Source organism: Oncorhynchus tshawytscha, linkage group LG06 (assembly GCF_018296145.1).
Source record: "Oncorhynchus tshawytscha isolate Ot180627B linkage group LG06, Otsh_v2.0, whole genome shotgun sequence".
Lineage (NCBI taxonomy): Eukaryota > Metazoa > Chordata > Actinopteri > Salmoniformes > Salmonidae > Oncorhynchus > Oncorhynchus tshawytscha.
In genome coordinates, this window is record NC_056434.1 from 45,848,161 (window position 1) to 45,867,022 (window position 18,862).

At 43.8% G+C, this 18,862-nt stretch overlaps 1 protein-coding gene across 1 annotated transcript in view; it reads right to left on the bottom strand.

The window, feature by feature from the left end:
- The window catches only part of LOC112253487 (dnaJ homolog subfamily C member 24-like), a 28,682-nt gene extending 10,349 nt beyond the window's left edge, over positions 1 to 18,333 (bottom strand). Inside the window, exons 1-3 of the mRNA XM_024425447.1 lie at positions 18,301 to 18,333; positions 13,574 to 13,688; positions 13,317 to 13,346 (exon numbers count right to left, since the gene is read on the bottom strand). Of these exons, the coding sequence (XP_024281215.1) occupies positions 13,317 to 13,346; positions 13,574 to 13,688; positions 18,301 to 18,333 (178 nt within the window). The remainder of the gene's footprint in view (positions 1 to 13,316; positions 13,347 to 13,573; positions 13,689 to 18,300) is intronic.
- Between the last annotated feature and the right edge of the window lie 529 nt (positions 18,334 to 18,862).

Genomic DNA, 18,862 nt, shown 5'->3' on the forward strand with positions numbered 1-18,862 from the left:
TACTCAAAACATGCAACTGGCAAGTGTCTTCACTGACATGTTCAACCTTCCCCTGCCTGAGTCTGTAATACCTACGTTTCAAACAGACCACCATAGTCCCTGTGCCCAAGAAAACGAAGGTAACCTGCCTAAATGATTCCTGCACCATAGGACTAACGTTGGTAGCCATGAAGTGCTTTGAAAGGCTGGTCATGGCTCACATCAACACCATCATGCCAGAAACCCTAGACCCACTACAATTCGCCCCAACAGATCCACAGATGATGCAATCTCAATCGCACTCCATACTGCCTTTTCACACCTGGACAAAAGGAACACCTATGTGAAAATGCTATTTATTGACTACAGCTCAAAGTTCAACACCACAGTGCCCACAAAGCTCATCAACAACACATCTGATCCTCAACACTGGGGCCTCTCAGGGGTGCGTGCTTAGTCCCCTCCTGTACTCCCGACTGCATGGCCAACACCATCATTAAATTTGCTGACGACACAGTGGTAGGCCTGATTACTGACAACGATGAGACAGCCTATAAGGAGGAGGTCAGAGACCAACAACCTCTCTCTCAAGGTGAGCAAGACAAAGGAGCTGATCGTGGACTATAGGAAAAGGAGGGCCGAACAGGCCCCCATTAACATCAATGGGACTGAAGTGGAGCGGGTCGAAAGTTTCTAGTTCCTTGGTGTCCACATCACCAACAAACTATCATGGTCCAAACACACCAAGACTGTTGTGAAGAGGTCACGACAACACCTTTCTCCCCTCAGGAGACTGAAAAGATTTGGGCATGGGTCCCCAGATCCTCAAAAAGTTCTACAGCTGCACCATCGAGAGCATTCTGACCGATTGCATCACCGCCTGGTATGGCATCTGCTCGGAATCTGACCATAAGGCACCACAGAGGGTAGTGCGTATGGCCCAGTACATCACTGTGGCCAAGCTTCCTGACATCCAGGACATATATACTAGGCGGTGTCAGAGGAAGGCCCCAAAAATTGTCAAAGATTCCAGTCACCCAAGTCATAGACTGTTCTCTCTGCTACCGCACGGCAAGCGGTACCGGAGCGCCAAGTCTAGGTCCAAAAGGTTCCTTAATAGCTTCTACCCCCAAGCCATCAGACTGCTAAACAACTAATCAAATGGCCACCCAAACGACTTACATTAAAAATAATGGGGGTGGTCAAACAAATTACCTTGACTAACCTGTACCCCCCTCATTGACTAGTTATTGTTATGTACATTTATTGTGTTACTTTGTGTCAGGAGAATTCTATACTCCTGTTCATTTACCAATTCAATTAAGTTACCCTTAGTCTGTTATATCAGGATTTGGAAGATACTGATAGAAGAGGAAACAGACAGAGGCCCAGTCTACCAAAGTTAAATGTTTATTCACGGGAACGTTCTGACGTGTACAGTACAGGACCTTCAATTTATAGCGACACACATACTTCCACACCAACCATCAAATCCACCCGCCAAAAGAGCCTAGGGGAGTATGTGAGAATAGTGTCTTCCTACCCTCCCCTAAGATAGGGAGAGACCTGGGACTGGGAAGTTCTCAGTGTCCCAGCCAAGGTCTCCCTGGATCTGGCTCAGACAGATAGTCTGTTCTCAAAACACTAGACACATTGTTCCCAAACGTTGATTCTGACTAAAACCACACACAGTATTATAATAGAATCATCGAATGAGTCTAACACTTACACACATGTATTATAATAATCTAATGATTCAAATTAATTTCATACAATCACATGGTATCAGACCTATGGTTTCAGGACTGTAACATTCTACTCATTTATTAAAACACATTTCCTTATCACTTTGACATTAAAACATTTTTTTTTGTTTATTTAGCAAATATTTTATTAACTCTATTTCTTGAACTGCATTGTTAGTTAAGGGCTTGTAAGTAAGCATTTCATGGTAAGGTCTACACCTGGGATAAATAACATTTGATATAACAGCTAGGGTACCTAGCGGTGTATGCACCCACTCCACTAGGGGTCTAGCAGAATTTTGGGGGTTGTTTAGACTGTTGACTATAAGGAGATATTTGCGCTGCAGCAAGTTGGGCATCACCACACATTTTCAGGTTTTATCACTGGGATGTCACTTCTCCGAGTGTAGCCCACAGCATGCTTACGGCTGGGTCAGGGGAAAGTCACTAGGCAGCTCGCCGTGCGCCCAATACCCAAACTGCAGCTTCTGGCGGGGTCAGGTCTGGGTGGACTGCCATGGACCGTTTCATTTAGTATCCGTTGGGGTCCCACTGGGGCGTGATTATATTTCCCCATAGTATGTTGTACCAAAGTTGACAAACTTGAAAGGGAATGCAACATTTTGATTATAACTACTGTTCCCTGAAGGAGGGAAACGAGGTACAACATCTGTTTGGCCTCGCACTGCCTGTTCCTTGGCTCTGGAAAGAGCGGTATTAAATTGAAGGAATGAATCGGAGCCTCACACTTATCACCTGTGGACGGCGGGACTTCCAGCGAGGCTGGACGGCAGGACTTCCAGCGGGACTTCGCCTTGTCAGGCGAGATTGTATATCCTTCAACCGCAGTTGCGAGAGTGCGACTCCCCATAGTTATCATGACACTAGGTGAGACCCAAATGCAGACACAGGAGGCAGATGGTTGGAGTTTAAGATGTTTAATAAATCCAAAGGGAATAGCCAAGAGAATGGTCGTGGACAAGCAAAAGGTCTGAGGTCTCACCTAGTGGTGAGATCTAAAGGTCAGATCAGAGTCCAGGGGGTACAGAGTGGCAGGCGGGCTCGAAGTCAGGGCAGGCAGAATGGACAGGCAAGCGGGTAAGGAGTCCAGAACAGGCAAGGGTCAAAACTGGGAGAACTAGAAAAAGGAGAAAAGGCAAAGCAGGACAACTGGAAAAAACACTGGTAGGCTTGGACATACAAGACGAACTGGCACAGAGAGACAGGAAACACAGGGATAAATACACTTGGGAAAACAAGTGACACCTGGAGGTGGTGGAGACAATAACGAGGGCAGGTGAAACAGATCAGGGTGTGACAGTACCCCCCACCCACCCCCCCGGGGTGCCATCTGGCGTCCTACCTGGGCACATACATGGTCACGGCGGTGGATGTCGGCGATGAAGGCTGGATCCAGGATGTCTCTAGCGGGAATCCAGCACCTCTCCTCTGGGCCGTAACCCTCCCAGTCAACCAGGTACTGGAAACCCCTGCCCCGTGGTCGAACACCCAGGAGACGTCTCACTGTGTATGCTGGATGGCCATCAATGACACGGGGGAGGAGGAGGCCTGGGGACAGAAGACAAAGAACTGAGACACAGGTTTAATTCTAGACACATGGTACGTAGGGTGAATGCAGAGGGTAGCGGGTAACAAGAGACGGACAGCAATGGAACTCAGGACTCTGGAGATGGGGAAAGTTTGCGAGACTCTACCCGAAAGGGAAGGTCCAGTGTGGACAGCCGTATCCAATGTGGTAGCGGGGAGCTGGGGTCCAGCGATGGTCCACTTGTCGACGATACCTGGAGTTGGTCTTGAGAATAGCCGCCCTGGCTCTTCTCCAGGTACGTCGACAGCGGCGGACAAACATCTGGGCCGAGGGTACGCTGACCTCCTGCTCTTGTTCATGGAAGAGTGGAGGCTGATAACCCATGGAGCACTCGAAAGGGGAGAGTCACGTGGCAGAACTGGGAAGAATGTTCCGGGCATTCTCCACCCAGACCAGTTGACGGCTCCAGGTAGTGGATTTAGTTGAGACCATGCACCTTAAGGTGGTCTCCAGGTCTTGGTTTGCTCGCTCCGACTGACCGTTAGTTTGGGGATGGAATCTGGATGACATGCTGGCCGACGACCCAATAAGGGTGCAGAATGTCTTCCAGAACTGAGACGAGAACTCCGCTCGGAGACCATGTCTACCGGGAGTCCATGGACCCAGAAGACATGCTGCACCATAAGCTGGGCCGCCTCCTTGTCAGAAGGTAGTTTGGGGATAGGGATGAAATGGGCGGCCTTGGAGAACCGATCGACTACCGTCAGAATGAGTGTTTCGGAGGGAGCCCAGTGACAAAGTCCAGAGATATATGAGACCAGGGACGATGAGGAACTGATAGTGGCTGCAGGAGGCCAGAAGGAGCTTGCCGTGGAGTATTGTTTTGAGCACACACAATGCATGCAGTGACGAAGGCAGAGACGTCAGGTACCATTGTGGGCCACCAGAAACATTGTTGAAGGAAAGCTAGTGAAAGACGGGACCCTGGATGACACGTCAGCCTTGAGGAATGAGCACATTCCAGGACCCGGGACCAGACTAGGGACAAACAGCTGGTTAGCCGGGCCCCCAACAGCCAGGCCCCCTTCAGGTCCAGGCTGGTAGCGTTGTGCCTCGCGGACCAGGTTCTCATGGCCCAAATCCACAGTGTCAGCAAGGCATGAAGTATGGAGAATGGTTTCAGAGGTTGAGGCTGTGGCAGAGGAACTTTATAGGCGGGAGAGGGCGTCAGGCTTCACATTCTTTGACTCTGTGCGGTAGGAGATGGTGAAGTTAAATCTGGTGAACAGGAGGGCACACCGGGCCTACCTGGAGTTAAGGCGCTTGGGTGTACGGAGATATTCCAGGTTTTTATGGTTGGTCCAGACCAGGAATGGCTGTCTGCTCCTTCCAGCCAGTGCCTCCACTATTCACTCTCCACTCTTAAGGACAACAAAGTCAAGGTATTGGAGTGGCCATCACAAAGCCCTGACCTCAATCCTATAGAAAATTTGTTGGCAAAACTGAAAAAGCTTGTGCGATCAAGGAAGCCTACAAACCTGGCTCAGTTACACCAACTCTGTCAGGAGGAATGGGCCAAAATTCACCCAACTTACTGTGGGAAACTTGTGGAAGGCTACACAAAACATTTGACCCAAGTTAAACAATTTAAAGGCAATGGTACTAAATACTAATTGAGTGTATGTAAACTTCTGACCCACTGGGAATGTGATGAAATAAATGAAAGCTGAAATAAATAATTCTCTCTACTATTATTCTGACATTTCACATTCTTAAAATAAAGTGGTGATACTAACTGACCTAAGACAGGGAATTTCTACTGGATTAAATGTCAAGAATTGTGAAAAACTGAGTTTAAACGTATTTGGCTAAGGTGTATATAAATTCCGACTTCAACTATAAGTGTGTATTATTACACATGACAATTGGAAATGAGCTTTTTGCACATCCCGACTCTCCCTGACACACTCATGGAGAGTGGGGTCACGGCCAGGGTCTGGCATTATCAACGGCGACCCTGGAACAATTAAGGTTAAGTGCCTTGCTCAAGGTCACATCACCAGATTTTTCACCTTGTCGGCTTCGGGGATTCTGGCACATCGCTCTCACCGCTAGGCTACCTCCAGCCCTGTCTGCAGAGTAGTAACTCGTGAGGCATTCTCAGGTGACACTCAGAACTTCCCTGACATACTCTTTAGGCCTTATTGCTGAAATATAATGATGAAAATATGCCTGTCTCAGTATGGATTGAAATGAGGGGAACATACAGTAAAATGAGTAAAAATGTTTTAAGACATGAACTTAAAAGGTATCCACTGACTAGAGGATATGGTGGATATTGTCTATGTATTGTACATCGAACTGAGTCAGACATTTGGCAGGAACATAGGCCTACTGTCAGTATAAGAACAAAGGAGAAAGACAACAAAAGTAATAGATATTAACACTTCCTTCCATCTCTAGCAGTACAGTACCCCTGCACCAGTCTTTGTGAGGAAACGGTAATTAGCACGTTTTGATGCCACTGTTTAAAGTTCGTCTTTAATTAGTCAGGAGACAATCCTAGGTGGCCAAGCTCACAGCTATGTAGGGATATCATTTGATAGGTTTGGTGTAAGAATTTTCACCTGCTCTTCCCATGGGGTTTTTAAGAAGTTGTACAGTAAGACTGAGGAAAGGTGTCAGTAAATTCTCAGTTAAAGGTGTCTGTTAATTCATACTCCGATATACTGTACCATTTCACGGATGAGGCTCAAATTACAGATACACCCATCAAAATGTGGATTTGGCTCACGTCTGTCGTAGGCATTGCAATCTTGTGAGACCATAGTTTCTTAAGGTGCTAGTGGTCAGGTGCAAATGATAGTCTTTACATTCGCTTGGGAACCTAGGTCACAGTGCTTCACAGTTAAGCTAACAATAGTGGGCTAATTGATTTTCAAGTCCGATCTGAGCCTTCTAAATGTTTTGCAAATGAATCAAAAGCAGATCAACTACTCTGAATACTGTAGTTTTGTCAGAACACTGTAGTCTTGCTAGGGTTGAGGGAGTCAGTGGGACCATGTTTCAATGATAGGGTGACTAAGCCAGTTGATGCACCCTGCCCAGAAGGCCCAGACGACAGCCAGTCACTATTGAGAGAGCTCAAAGAGGCTCTGCCAGGTCACATGAACAATATCATTAAAGCGCTATTAGTTGTTTGGCTCAAGATACTTGGCCATGGAGGTTTATGGTCTGTGTTGGGGAGGTGGAGTTGGAGAGTGAAAAAAGCTTCTCTCAGGCCTCTCCAATGGGCTGCTGCTGCAACGTGCCCTGAAACAGCCCGGGAAGACGGCCACTGTGTCTTTGGCGATGGGGCGGCGGAGGTGGTGCACATTAAGGATGAGATGATTTAGTGTTAGTCAGGGCCGGCTGCACAGCGCTCCCCGACCACCCAACGGTGTGTCAGAGACCCGGAGCAGAACGCGTCCACCCTGCTCACACACACACACACACAGACGTCTCCCTCCGCCACACAACACAATTACCTTCCCCAGTAATTACCATACATGTCTGCCTAAACACAGGGGAAATGCAACCCTGGTCTCAGCACGGAGCTGATTTGCGCACGCCAGTTGTTTATGATATAGACTATTTAACAGCGAACAAGGGACTTTTAACCAACGGGTTTTAACCATGACATTTACTTTGTCACACTAGTATCTAATATCCCGTGACTTTCATGGGCTATATACAGTACCAGTCAAAAGTTTGAAAAGACCTAATCATTCAAGGGTTTTTCTTTATTTGTACTATTTTCTACATTGTAGAATAATAGTGAAGACATCAAAACTATGAAATTACACATATGGAATCATTGAGTAACCAACAAAGAGTCAAACAAATCAAAATATATTTTACATTTGAGTATTATTCAAAGTAGCCACCCTTTGGCTTAATGACAGTTTTGCACACTCTTGGCATTGTCTCAACGAGCTTCATGAAGTAGTCACCTGAAATGCATTTCAATGAACAAACATGCCCTTTTAAAAGTTAATTTGTGGAATTTCAATTTGAGCCAATCACCTGTTGTGACAAGGTAGGGGTGGTATACAGAAGATAGCCCTATTTGGTAAAAGACCAAGTCCATAATATGGTGAGAACAGCTCAAATAAGCAAAGAGAAACGACAGTCCAACATTACTTTAAGACATGAAGGTCAGTCAATACGGAACATTTCAAGAACATTTGAAAATTGCAATCCAAAAAGCATCAAGCGCTATGATGAAACTGTCTCTCATGAGGACCGCCACAGGAAAGACAGACCCAGAGTCACCTCTGCTGCAGAGTTCATTAGAGTTACCAGCCTCAGAAATTGCAGCCCAAATAAATGCTTCACAGATACATCAACAGCATATGTTCAGAGGAGACTGCGTGAATCAGGCCTTCATGGTCGAATTGCTGCAAAGAAACCACTACTAAAGGACACCAATAATAAGAAGAGACTTGCTTGGGCCAAGAAACACGAGCAATGGACATTAGACCAGTGGAAATTTGTCCTTTAGTCTGATGAGTCCAAATTTGAGATTTTTGGTTCCAACCACCGTGTCTTTGTGAGACGCAGAGTAGGTCAACGGATGATCTTCGCATGTGTAGTTCCCACCGTGTAGCAGGAAGGAGGTGGTGTGATGGTGTGGGGCTGCTTTGCTGGTGACACTGTCAGAGATTTATTTAGAATTCAAGGCACACTTAACCAGCATGGCTACCACAGCATTCTGCAGCAATATGCCATCCCATCTGGTTTGCGCTTATTGGGACTATCATTTGTTTTCAACAGGACACTGACCCATCACACCTCCAGGCTGTGTAAGGGCCATTTGACCAAGAAGGAGAGTGATGGACTGCTCCATCAGATGACCTGGCCTCTACAATCACCCGACCTCAACCCAATTGAGATGGTTTGGGATGAGTTGGATCTTATTGCTTATTTGAGTTGTTCTTGCCATAATATGGACTTGGTCTTTTAACAAATATCTTCTGTATACCACCCCTACCTTGTCACAACACAACAGATTGGCACAAACACATTAAGAAGGAAATCAATTCCACAAATTAACTTTTAAAAGGGCATGTCTGTACATTGAAATGCATTTCAGGTGACTACTTCATGAAGCTGGTTGAGACAATGCCAAGAGTGTGCAAAGCTGTCATCAAGGCGAAGGGTGGCTACTTTGAATAATCTCAAATATAAAATATATTTTGATTTGTTTAACACTTTTTTGGTTACAACATGATTCCATATGTGTTATTTCATAGTTTTGATGTCTTCCCTATTATTCTACAATGTAGAAATAAAGAAAAACCCTGGAATGAGTAGGAGTGACCAAACTTTTGACTGGTACTGTGTATCACCAGATCTAATACACATGGGGATGAGTAATGAATGAATATCCATCCCCCTTAATTTCTAATGAGTATGAAGATAAAACAATCCAATCATGCTGAAGTTCAAAAGGGGATAGCAACAGTTCCTCAAGAAGACACTCCTTTAGAGTTTCATCCGTCTCTCTAATAAACACGATGAGGACCAAGTTCCTCTGTGAAATGTGGATGAAACAGGCATTTTGAGCTGGGTTCTACTGAAGCCAGCTCAAGTGTTTGTTTTAATTAACATCCCCACTTGATCACAGTGGAGGATGAGTCAGTCCGTCTAAATGGCTGGGCAACATTAAAACACCATGGTGATGTTTACTAGTGGAGATCTGACGGAACACTGCTGAGGTCTATAGTAGCCAGACAGATGGGAGCAGTGTGCTGCTAGTCTGCTAGCCCACCCTCCCTATTGGGTGCTTACAACAATCTCTCACAGACCAGCGATCAAAGAAGGCTCAGATTTCATGTTCAAGAGGAAAACTCTGACTCTCTGTTTTATTAAAAAGGTAAGGTGGATACATTGATAGGTTATAAATGGACAACAAACTGTCACTGGAGATCTAAAATGTTTGATACAGATGCAATAAAGTGGTCAATGGAACACGGGACGCTGTGACCCTGTCATTGGCGCACATTCAACAAATCTGACCTAACAAATGTAATTTCCATCTAAAAGGACCCATGAGCACCAACATGTGAAGTTCATAAGAGCATGTCAAATTGGGTGTCAAATTAAAGATAAGATCCATTTTTTAAATTATTTTTATTAAGGAATATATACATGTTTCCACCATTTTCCACCCAACATATTTGGAATTAGAAAAGGCTTTGATTTCTGGTCAAACACATGGAAAAGGGAGCTTAGAAAACATTGACCAGAAAAAGTCTTAAAAGATATCAGAAATGCATAAAAACCCAATAAAGTTGAAGTAAAGACCCCTGACAAATAATATCAACACATATTTCGTTTTTGAGAACATTTTCTGCCTTCTGTAAGTTTAAGATACATTGCCTTGTGCCATTACCAAAAACCCACATACTGTATCAGTAAGATATTTTCTCATTTCTGTCTGACAACAGGAGGGAGGATAATGAAAGTTCACAGAAGTAACAAGTAAAGGTCAGTGCTTAATTCTGATAGAATATGATCCTCCTGCATCTCTCAGTTTCAGACTGTATCATTCCGGAACCTATTTGTCCGGATCTGGTACCTCTCCTGGCATGATTTTCATTGTTTGCAATGAAAGAAATCCAATAGTCTGAGTTGCCTCTTCTGTAATTCTCCTGCCCCCTAAAAAACTAAATGCGAAAATGTGCCTAATATTCTTAGAATTGATTCATGTTCGGCCAGCCAGGGTGTATGGTTTGCGCAACATTGTAGCCTAGAGACAGACCAACACGTGGCAGTTGCTGTGGTGAGAGAGAAAAGTGTGCCTGAATCTCTCACATAACTACAGTGAGATTTATTGAAATGAAATAATTCAGAGTACTACACCAGGAGTAGGCCTGTAATTTAGCCAAAACAGGCCAAAACACCTGGGACAGACAGGTCGGAAAACAAATGTCTCCTTCTGAAAAGAGGACACTAATCTGTCTGTAGGCTACCAAAATATTGTATCTTCCAAATAGACCTATTGAGCGAACAGCATTGTTCTACAAAGTAAAACAAGAGAGAGATAGGCTTGTGAGTCAATCCTGGAAAGCTTTTTTTAGGACTCTAGTTTCCCGCTCATATGATACAATATGTCCCCACACACCTAGGCTATTGTTGGATTCACGAAATGGGTCGTTTTTATTGATCTCAGATTCTCAGTGTGTCAATGTCAAAGTAGCCTGTCATTTCGGTCATTTGTGTGGTATTAAAAAAAGATTCAGTCATGTAGAATTGCATGAAATGCGTTCATAAAAGCCCAATTTTTCCCAGACCCTTGTCTATGTTCCCCATGTGTGCAACGCCTCTACTCTACTCTATGCCACTATGCAAAAGTGATGTCAACGCATGAAATACTTTATTAGAAAGACACATTCTTTTGATGCGTTTCAGTACCTCAGAGCTCCCCAGGTCACCCACCTCTTTTGTCCCGGCACATCCAGATAGCACGGGTAAAGGTAGACTTATCAATAGTATTTTTATTGATATCAATTTTTGTCTATGAATTAAGTGATTAAAATGCAAAATATCCAAAATATTGATCACTGAATTTCTGCTGTTGAATTGGCTACAATGGGAAACCATAGTAGTCCCAAAACAGAGTTTGGTTCCAAGTTTAGAGAGCACAGTACAGCACACCACAGTACAGCACTCCACAGTACAGCACAGTAAAGAAAAGTACAGTTCAGTACAACACAGTAGAGATCAGTACATTTTACATTGACATGTGAGTAATTTAGCAGACGCTCTTAACCAGATGGACTTACCTTAGTGAGTGTGTGCATGTACAGTATGTACACCGTAGAGCACTGAACTATACTCTACTGTACTCTACTATGTTCTAATGTACTCTACTGAACTTCTCCTGTACTAAACTCTGCTGAACTCTGCAGTACTGAACTCTTCAGTACTGAACTCTTCAGTACTGAACTCTACAGTTCTGTGCTGTACTTTGATGTGAAACATAGAGGTCTATGATCAGTTCAGATATGGTCTGGCCCAGACCAACAAAATGTGGTCTTGTTTGGGGTCAGAGCTAATTAAAATAATAGCCAGGGAGTGGAATAACACCCAAATATGCAAAGGAGGATATAGCATATTTATACATTTGTGTATATACATTCACTTACTGTAGTTCAATAACCAAAAGATAAGTCAATGTGTCATGTCATAGCTGACACCGCAGTATTTTGCAAAACAAGGACACGCCAAAAAAACAGGGACATTTTACGTCAATGCTGTTACCAAACTTTGCATTTACACAGTTCTTCCAGTTAATGTGTTTGTGTAAAATGTTTAGTGTAAGTTGTTCAAAGTAGTCCTTGTGCATAGGGTTGTATGGTGTGTTAAACTTTTAAATCAATTGCCACTAAGTGGATATTCGTCAAATCCAAAATGATTTATGTATTGTAACAGGTCCGCAATGTGATTACTAAAGTCCGATTTGGATATATTTGGCTGTTTTCGCTGCATAACATTTAGAAAGGGTCCATCTTCAAGTTTAGAAGAAGTGACTGCTAAATGCTAACTTCCTTTAGTATGAGCTGGTAGCATAACTAGCATACAGAACTCGGTGGTGGTAGTCAAAGTTGTTTTTAACTGTAATGCAGTTGATTGGTGACAATAACATGACATTGTATTGGGGTTGACATCCATACAAGCATTTTCTACTCCAATTTGTTACCTCAACACAGTCTGAAATACACATATAAAGAATAGCTTAAATGTAGGATCATTTTGATGCGGGGCAATGAGGAAAATCCAGATTTTTCCCCCACACGTTTCCATGGCATTCCATTGTTTTTGTTAAGTTCCATTGACCTCTTTACTGCATCTATTCAGGGGATGAGTGGAAAAATAATTATTTAAAAAGCTGTATGACAGCATACAATGGAAGACAAAGTCAATACCATCTATGAAGGCCAGACAGGGTTTTCCTTCTTCTACAGATGCTCTCTACATGTCAATACTGTGGCTGGAGTGTGTTGGCTTCCAGAGCGACACTGTGAGTGTTGTCCCCCCCCTCCCTAAAGGCGATGGGAGCTCTCCCTGCTAATGGTGCACACACACAGAGGGCCTGGATGTACATTTATTGAAGGTCCTAATGGAGAGCTAGCTAGGGAGACCTTTTTCCTGGGGGGGGAGTAAGCAGCCTATCACTTCATGTAACGCTAGGCCATGTGTGACATGCCTGACCTACATTTCTTCGCCCGCCACTCTTCCTCCTCCTCCTTCCGGAAGGATGTGTTTTGTGAGGCACAGAGACGGCAGCAAACACAACCATTGTCTGGAGACGGACACAATCTTTTGCCTGTTTTATTCATGTAGCCTATTGGGTGGGTGGATGGTGGGTCTTTGCGAAACCCCCCCTCGGCCCTTTCTCATGCATTCGGATAAGTGAGAACGATCACGGGAACGTACTTTGCAAAACAGGCCAGTTGTGTTTATGGTCAAAACTACACTCTGACAAGCTCAGCTCGATGTTTACAATAATTTGTAAGCCAGGTTTTAAGGAAATCTTGGAAATGGAAATAGGCCTTGAAGTTATGCAAACTGGAATGCTTCATGCCTCATTTAGTGTGACCTTTTCAGACACCACATAGTCCCACTAGTTATATGTGGCCTTAGTGACTAATGTCATACTTCACTGTGAATCACTGAATATTAAGCAAGAGATGGTCCAAAGTGGAATTGCTATGGGATTAATTGAGCATGAACAAACCGGGAAGAATAAATAAAGCCATACAATTCCAACGTGTAATGAAATTAAATCATGCTTCATGTTCAAATGAATTATAGGAGAGCTATCAAAAGTAAGTGAGAAGAATGAGATAGTGGCTGTAAGAAGAGCATTAGAGAGTGGTGAGAGTGCAGTATGCTAGTGTTAATATAAAGTACATTATGTGAGAGTGACGGAGTCCTCCTGGATTGCAGGGTGCTCTCTGAAATACTCTGTGAACTATGGCAGGAGGAGAATGTACCACGTAACTGCAGATCAAACCCTCTCTTTGCTGGGCTCCAGAGTCTAAGGCACTGCTTCTCAGTGCTAGAGGTGTCACTACAGACACCCTGGTTCGAATCCAGGCTGTTTCACAACCGGCTGTGATTGGGAGTCCCATAGGGCGACGCACAATTGGCCCTGTGTCGTCCGGGTTTGGCCGAATGTAGGCCGTCATTGTAAATAAGAATTTGTTCTTATCTGACTTGCCTAGTTAAATAAAGGATGAAAGAAAATTACAATTTGTCTCCTTGTTGCTCAGGACCTTCCAAGCCTGGTTGACCTCAATGAACCTGTGTAAGTGCTCCTCTGCCTTAGTCACTGACACGTCTGGGCCCTGCTTGTCTGGGTGATACTGTCAGCCAGGACAGAGGACAGGAAAAATACAGGTTAGACAGTCACAACGACAAGACTGACAACAGCCATCACAACAGAAACAATGACCAAAATAACAGCAGTCATCAGTCCCATGAACCTGTACTTTGTTTGAGATGGTAGAGGGGTGGGTGGGATGGGAGAGGTGTGGGGGTAAGATGGGTGATGGAGGCTTATACACACTAGACAGAAGCTAGGTTAATTAGACCACAGTAGTCTGTGACAATTTGCCAGTGAAAAAAAAAGCCCATGTCACAACCTGCACTGACAGCATTTTCTGGGTAATTTGCTGATGGACCAATGCTCTTCTTCTGGACAATTTACCAGACGAGGCTGAGTACAGCAAACAAAAATAGATTGAGGCAACACAGAAAGGGACAGAGGACAGATCTGTTATCCCAGACAGCTTTGGGGCGGAGAACAGGGCATAAGCCATCCCACAACACCTCCAGCCAAAAGCAGTAGCGATATCACCCTTGCTCTCTTTTGCGTTTTATTGTTGTTTCGTTAGGGGGGAGGAAGGGGTATAGCGATATCCGCATTATGTCATCCGTTGATTAACATCAATATGGAAGGATCCCATCCTCATGTAATTCTCAGACTGGCCCTAAGGTATGTCCCTGCTCTCTACTGGATACTGACGTCCCTGTTTGCATGCATTTCCTTGCACACGAAACCGCTCTCATTTCCTCCTGCAGGTCTATGAAGTCTAGGCTTTGGCCACCGATTAGTGATGGTCCTGATCTGGCCATGGGAGAGGAGGGAGGTGGTGGTGATGGGGCTTTTGGAAAACTACTTAGATCTTTCCTGACAAACATTCGCCTGGATGGTGATTATAATCTGGCACTGGCAAGCAGACCATTGCGTGTGTGTGTGTTTGTGTTTTTGTATGGTCGCTGTAGTTCAGAAGCTGAACCTCTTCCAAAGTTGGGTAATGATGCATGGGGTGATACTGAACTACAATAACCAACGGTCCCGGGCAGGCCAATTACTGTCCACCGCAATTATATTTGTAATTTTAAGTAACACAAAAAAAGAATGGCTGAATTAATTAAAATGTAAGGGCGGTTGTGCTCCAAATATTTTTCTTTCTTGTGTTTTTGTTTTCGCTTTGTAATTGGACAATCTGAATAGGACCAGAGGGTTGAGAAAACAGCAACTTTACAACAAGATAAAAAATAACTTCCTGATTGAGAAAATCATTAAGAATCATTAACAGCTCTTTGCACTGAAATCTGAAGCAGCAATTTGTTTTGTGACTGAGGGGACATCATTCACCAGGGCCAACTGCTTTATTGTCTAGCTAGTCTATTTCAAATAATTATTGACCAATGACAGTGTTACAGTTTAAAAGGGCAAAGACTCAACAGAAGGCTGAGGGGAAGGTCATTTGCTAAAACATTCAGTGGTCAGGCTCCTACGCTCCAGACATGGTTCTTGGTTTTTTTGATGGATGGGGTGAGGAACTGACTCAGTCAACATTTTTGATTGAAAAAGACATTGCCCTCTTTCTGAAGAACATTACAAAATCTCCACACCATTGAAACAGCTTTTTGGCCCTCTCTAGTCTGGAGGAAATCAAAGCAATCCTGGAGGAGCTGCTTGTTTCCACAGTGGTGACAGAGTCCCACAGGGTTTGCATGTGCAACTCCACTTTGTGGTCTGATTGTGACAGCGCTCTGCGCTGGATGCTTACAGGTGTGAAGTGTCTGGCTGTGGATCGTGGCCTTGAAAATAGCCTACCTCTCCATCTTCAGCCCTACTAGCCCATGCTGATAGTTATCACACATCTTCCTGAGTGCTTTTGTCAAACACAGGACCAGGTAGCCTCCTGTGTAACACCCAGTTTAAAATGAAACTAATAGACCTACTGCTACACTGAACAGAGACGGTTTTAACCCGCTATGGGGCTATTCCACACCCGGATAGCCTGAAATCATTTTTGGTATCTCAGATTGTTCTGGCAATTCTCACATAGAAACCTCATTGGGGGAAAGGGTGGGTGACATGTTTTTTTACATTTGTTTCACAAACTATTATTTTTTTTAGAAAGTGTCCATTTTAGGTATGTTTAGACCTACAGTATACATGCCACCTATAAGACCCTTTGATCTGTGAACCGTACATTATACAGACAACATCTTGGTATCAATATACTCCTTGTAGTGTGCTCTAAAATATGCAGTACGTCTAGATTCTGAATGAAAAATGTTCACTTTAATTTATTCAAAGTACATAATATGAATACTAATATCTCTAAAGTACCCTTTTTGATTTTGTTCATTTCAAGACATTGTTTGGAATAATATACTCAACAAGTACATCACATTTCAAGAGTGTTCTGCTAATTTTGAAGATATAAACCATTTTATGCATAGAAATTGACGTTATAGGTCATTAACCAATCACATTCCTCCTTTGGTATTGCACATTCAGCAAATCACCAGCAGAGGGAGTTCCCTTTTAATCTATTTTCCCATTCACGTGTTGGTGGTGCTCAAAATGTATCATTACTTAGAAATTACACCCACTCTGGAAATATCATGTACTTATAGGGCCCAATGCTAAATCTTAGAGCTGGAGGTTACACTATAAGGTCCGGGGATGTATCAGAAATACAGGCCTTCGGAAAGTATTCAGACCCCTTAACTTTTTCCACATTTTGTTACGTTACAGGCTTGTTCTAAAATATATATATTTTAAAATTCCCACATCAATGTACACACAATACCCATAATGACAAAGCAAAAATAGTTTTTTAGACATTTTTGCAAATTTATTAAAATCTGAAATATCACATTAACTAAAGTATTCAGACCCTTTCCTCAGTACTTTGTTGAAGCACCTTCGGCAGCAATTGCAGCCTCAAGTCTTCTAGTGTATGATGCTGCAAGCTTGGTGCACCTGTATTTGGGGAGTTTGTCCCCATGCTTCTCTGCAGAACTTCTCAAGCTCTCTCAGGTTGGATGGGGAGCGTTGCTGCAGAGCTATTTTCAGGTCTCTCCAAAGATGTTCAATCGGGTTCAATTCCAGTCTCTGGCTGGGCCACTCAAGGACATTCAGAGACTTGTCCCGAAGCCACTCATGCACTGTCTTGGCTGTGTGCTTAGGGTCGTTGTCCTGTTGGAAGGTAAACCTTCACCCCAGTCTGAGGTCCTGAGGGCTCTGGAGCAGGTTTTCATCAAGGATCTCTCTGTACTTTGCTCCATTCATCTTTCCCTCAACCCTGACTAGTCTCCCAGTCCCTGCCACTGAAAAACATCCCCACAGCATGATGCTGCCACCACCATGCTTAACCATAGGGATGGTGCCAGATTTCTTCCAGACGTGAAGCTTAGCATTCACGCCAAAGAGTTCAGTCTTGGTTTCATCAGAACAGAGAAACGTGTTTCTCATGGTCTGAGAGTCTTAGATGCCTTTTGGCAAACTCCTGTCATGTGCCTTTTACTGAAAAGTGGCTTTTGTCTGGCCACTCAACCATAACGGTCTGATTTGGTGGAGTGCTGCAGAGATGGTTCACAGAGCCACTCTGTCAGAGTGACCATCGGGTTCTTGGTCACTTCCCTGACCAAGGCCTCTCTCCCCTGATTGCTCAGTTTGGCCAGGCTGCCAACTCTAGGAAGAGTCTTGGTGGTTCCAAACTTTGATGGAGACCACTGTGTTCTTGGGGACCTTCAATTTTGCAGACATTTTTTGGTACCCTTCCCCATATTTGTGCCTCAACACAATCCTGTCTCTGAGCTCTACGGACAATTCCTTCGACCTCATGGCTTGGTTTTTGCTCTGACATGCACTGTCAATTGTGGGACCTTTTATAGACAGTTGGGTCCATTTCCAAATCATGTCCAATCAATTGAATTTATCACAGGTGGACTCCAATCAAGTTGTAGAAACATCTCCAGGATGATCAACGGAAACATGATGCACCTGAGCTCAATTTAGAGTCTTATAGCAACGGTTTTGAATACTTACGTAAATAAGGTATTTCTGTTTTCATGTTTTATACATTTTGTAACATTTCTTAAAACATGTTTTCGGTTTATAATTATGGGGTATTGTGTGTAGATTTCTGTGGATTTTCTATTTATTTAATCCATTTTAGAATAAAGCTGTAACGTAACAAAATTTGAAAAAGGTCAAGGGGTCTGAATACTTTCCGAAGGCACTGAATACTTTCCGAAGGCACTAGCTTCTTGAAACGGGTCGCATATAGCCTACTTGGAGGGTCTTTTGAGCACACCCTACATAATAACAGGAGCTGGCAAAAATAATGTACAATAACCTACATAGATAAACAGGGGATGTACACTTACTGTTAGCTGCCCCCAAATTTGATCTTAAATAAAACTTTGGTGATTAAGATTTATTTCAAAGCGGTCTCACGAGCCAAACCCTTTTTCGATAGTCTTGACTAATTGTTCTTGCATTAGGCAGGACAAAAAAAGCTGCCTTCGGAGGACGAGAGGCTATGCTTGGTTTTTAAATCAAATGAAATATAATGGGGAAAAAACATTTGTTTTTTGTTTCTAAATACAAGGTTTACAGGCACAAAAACACATCTATCTTGATCCATGTGCAGATGAGCACTTTACTTGAAAGGCTGCGCTTCTGCTGTCAAAATCCATGTCGTAAACAACCGCGTTACCGCTAAGACCAGCTTTAGGTTGTTCTTAAATATCCAAACCAACGCTACCTGATATTGGCACTTTGGTGCACATTTTGAAGGACACCTCAGGGACACCCCTCCCCGATGTAGAGCTTGCGTTGTTATTTTGGAAAGTTTGTTGTTTTTGAAAGTCTATTGAAAAAGTTTGGCTACTAGCTAGCTACCTACTTTTTGAGTATGGATCCCGCAACGCGGGTGGCATCAGTTGCTGGGACCGTACTATCTGTCCAGTGATCCTGTCGACCAAGGCCGTGTCTGAGGAGCTGCTTGGCGTAGCAGCTAGCCTAGTCGTGGGTTTCGTTCAAGCCTTCAATCCTGCTAGCTTGTTAGGGAGCTAGCTAGCAGGGTTGAGGGCTTGAACGCAACCCACAACGTAGTTAGCCATTGTGGCTGGGACCGCTGATTTTCCCGGGCTTGTGGCTGTCTAGTTCCCTGCTGTTTGTTGTTGTTGTTGTTTCCAACCGTCCATGTGATCTGCCTTGTCTGGA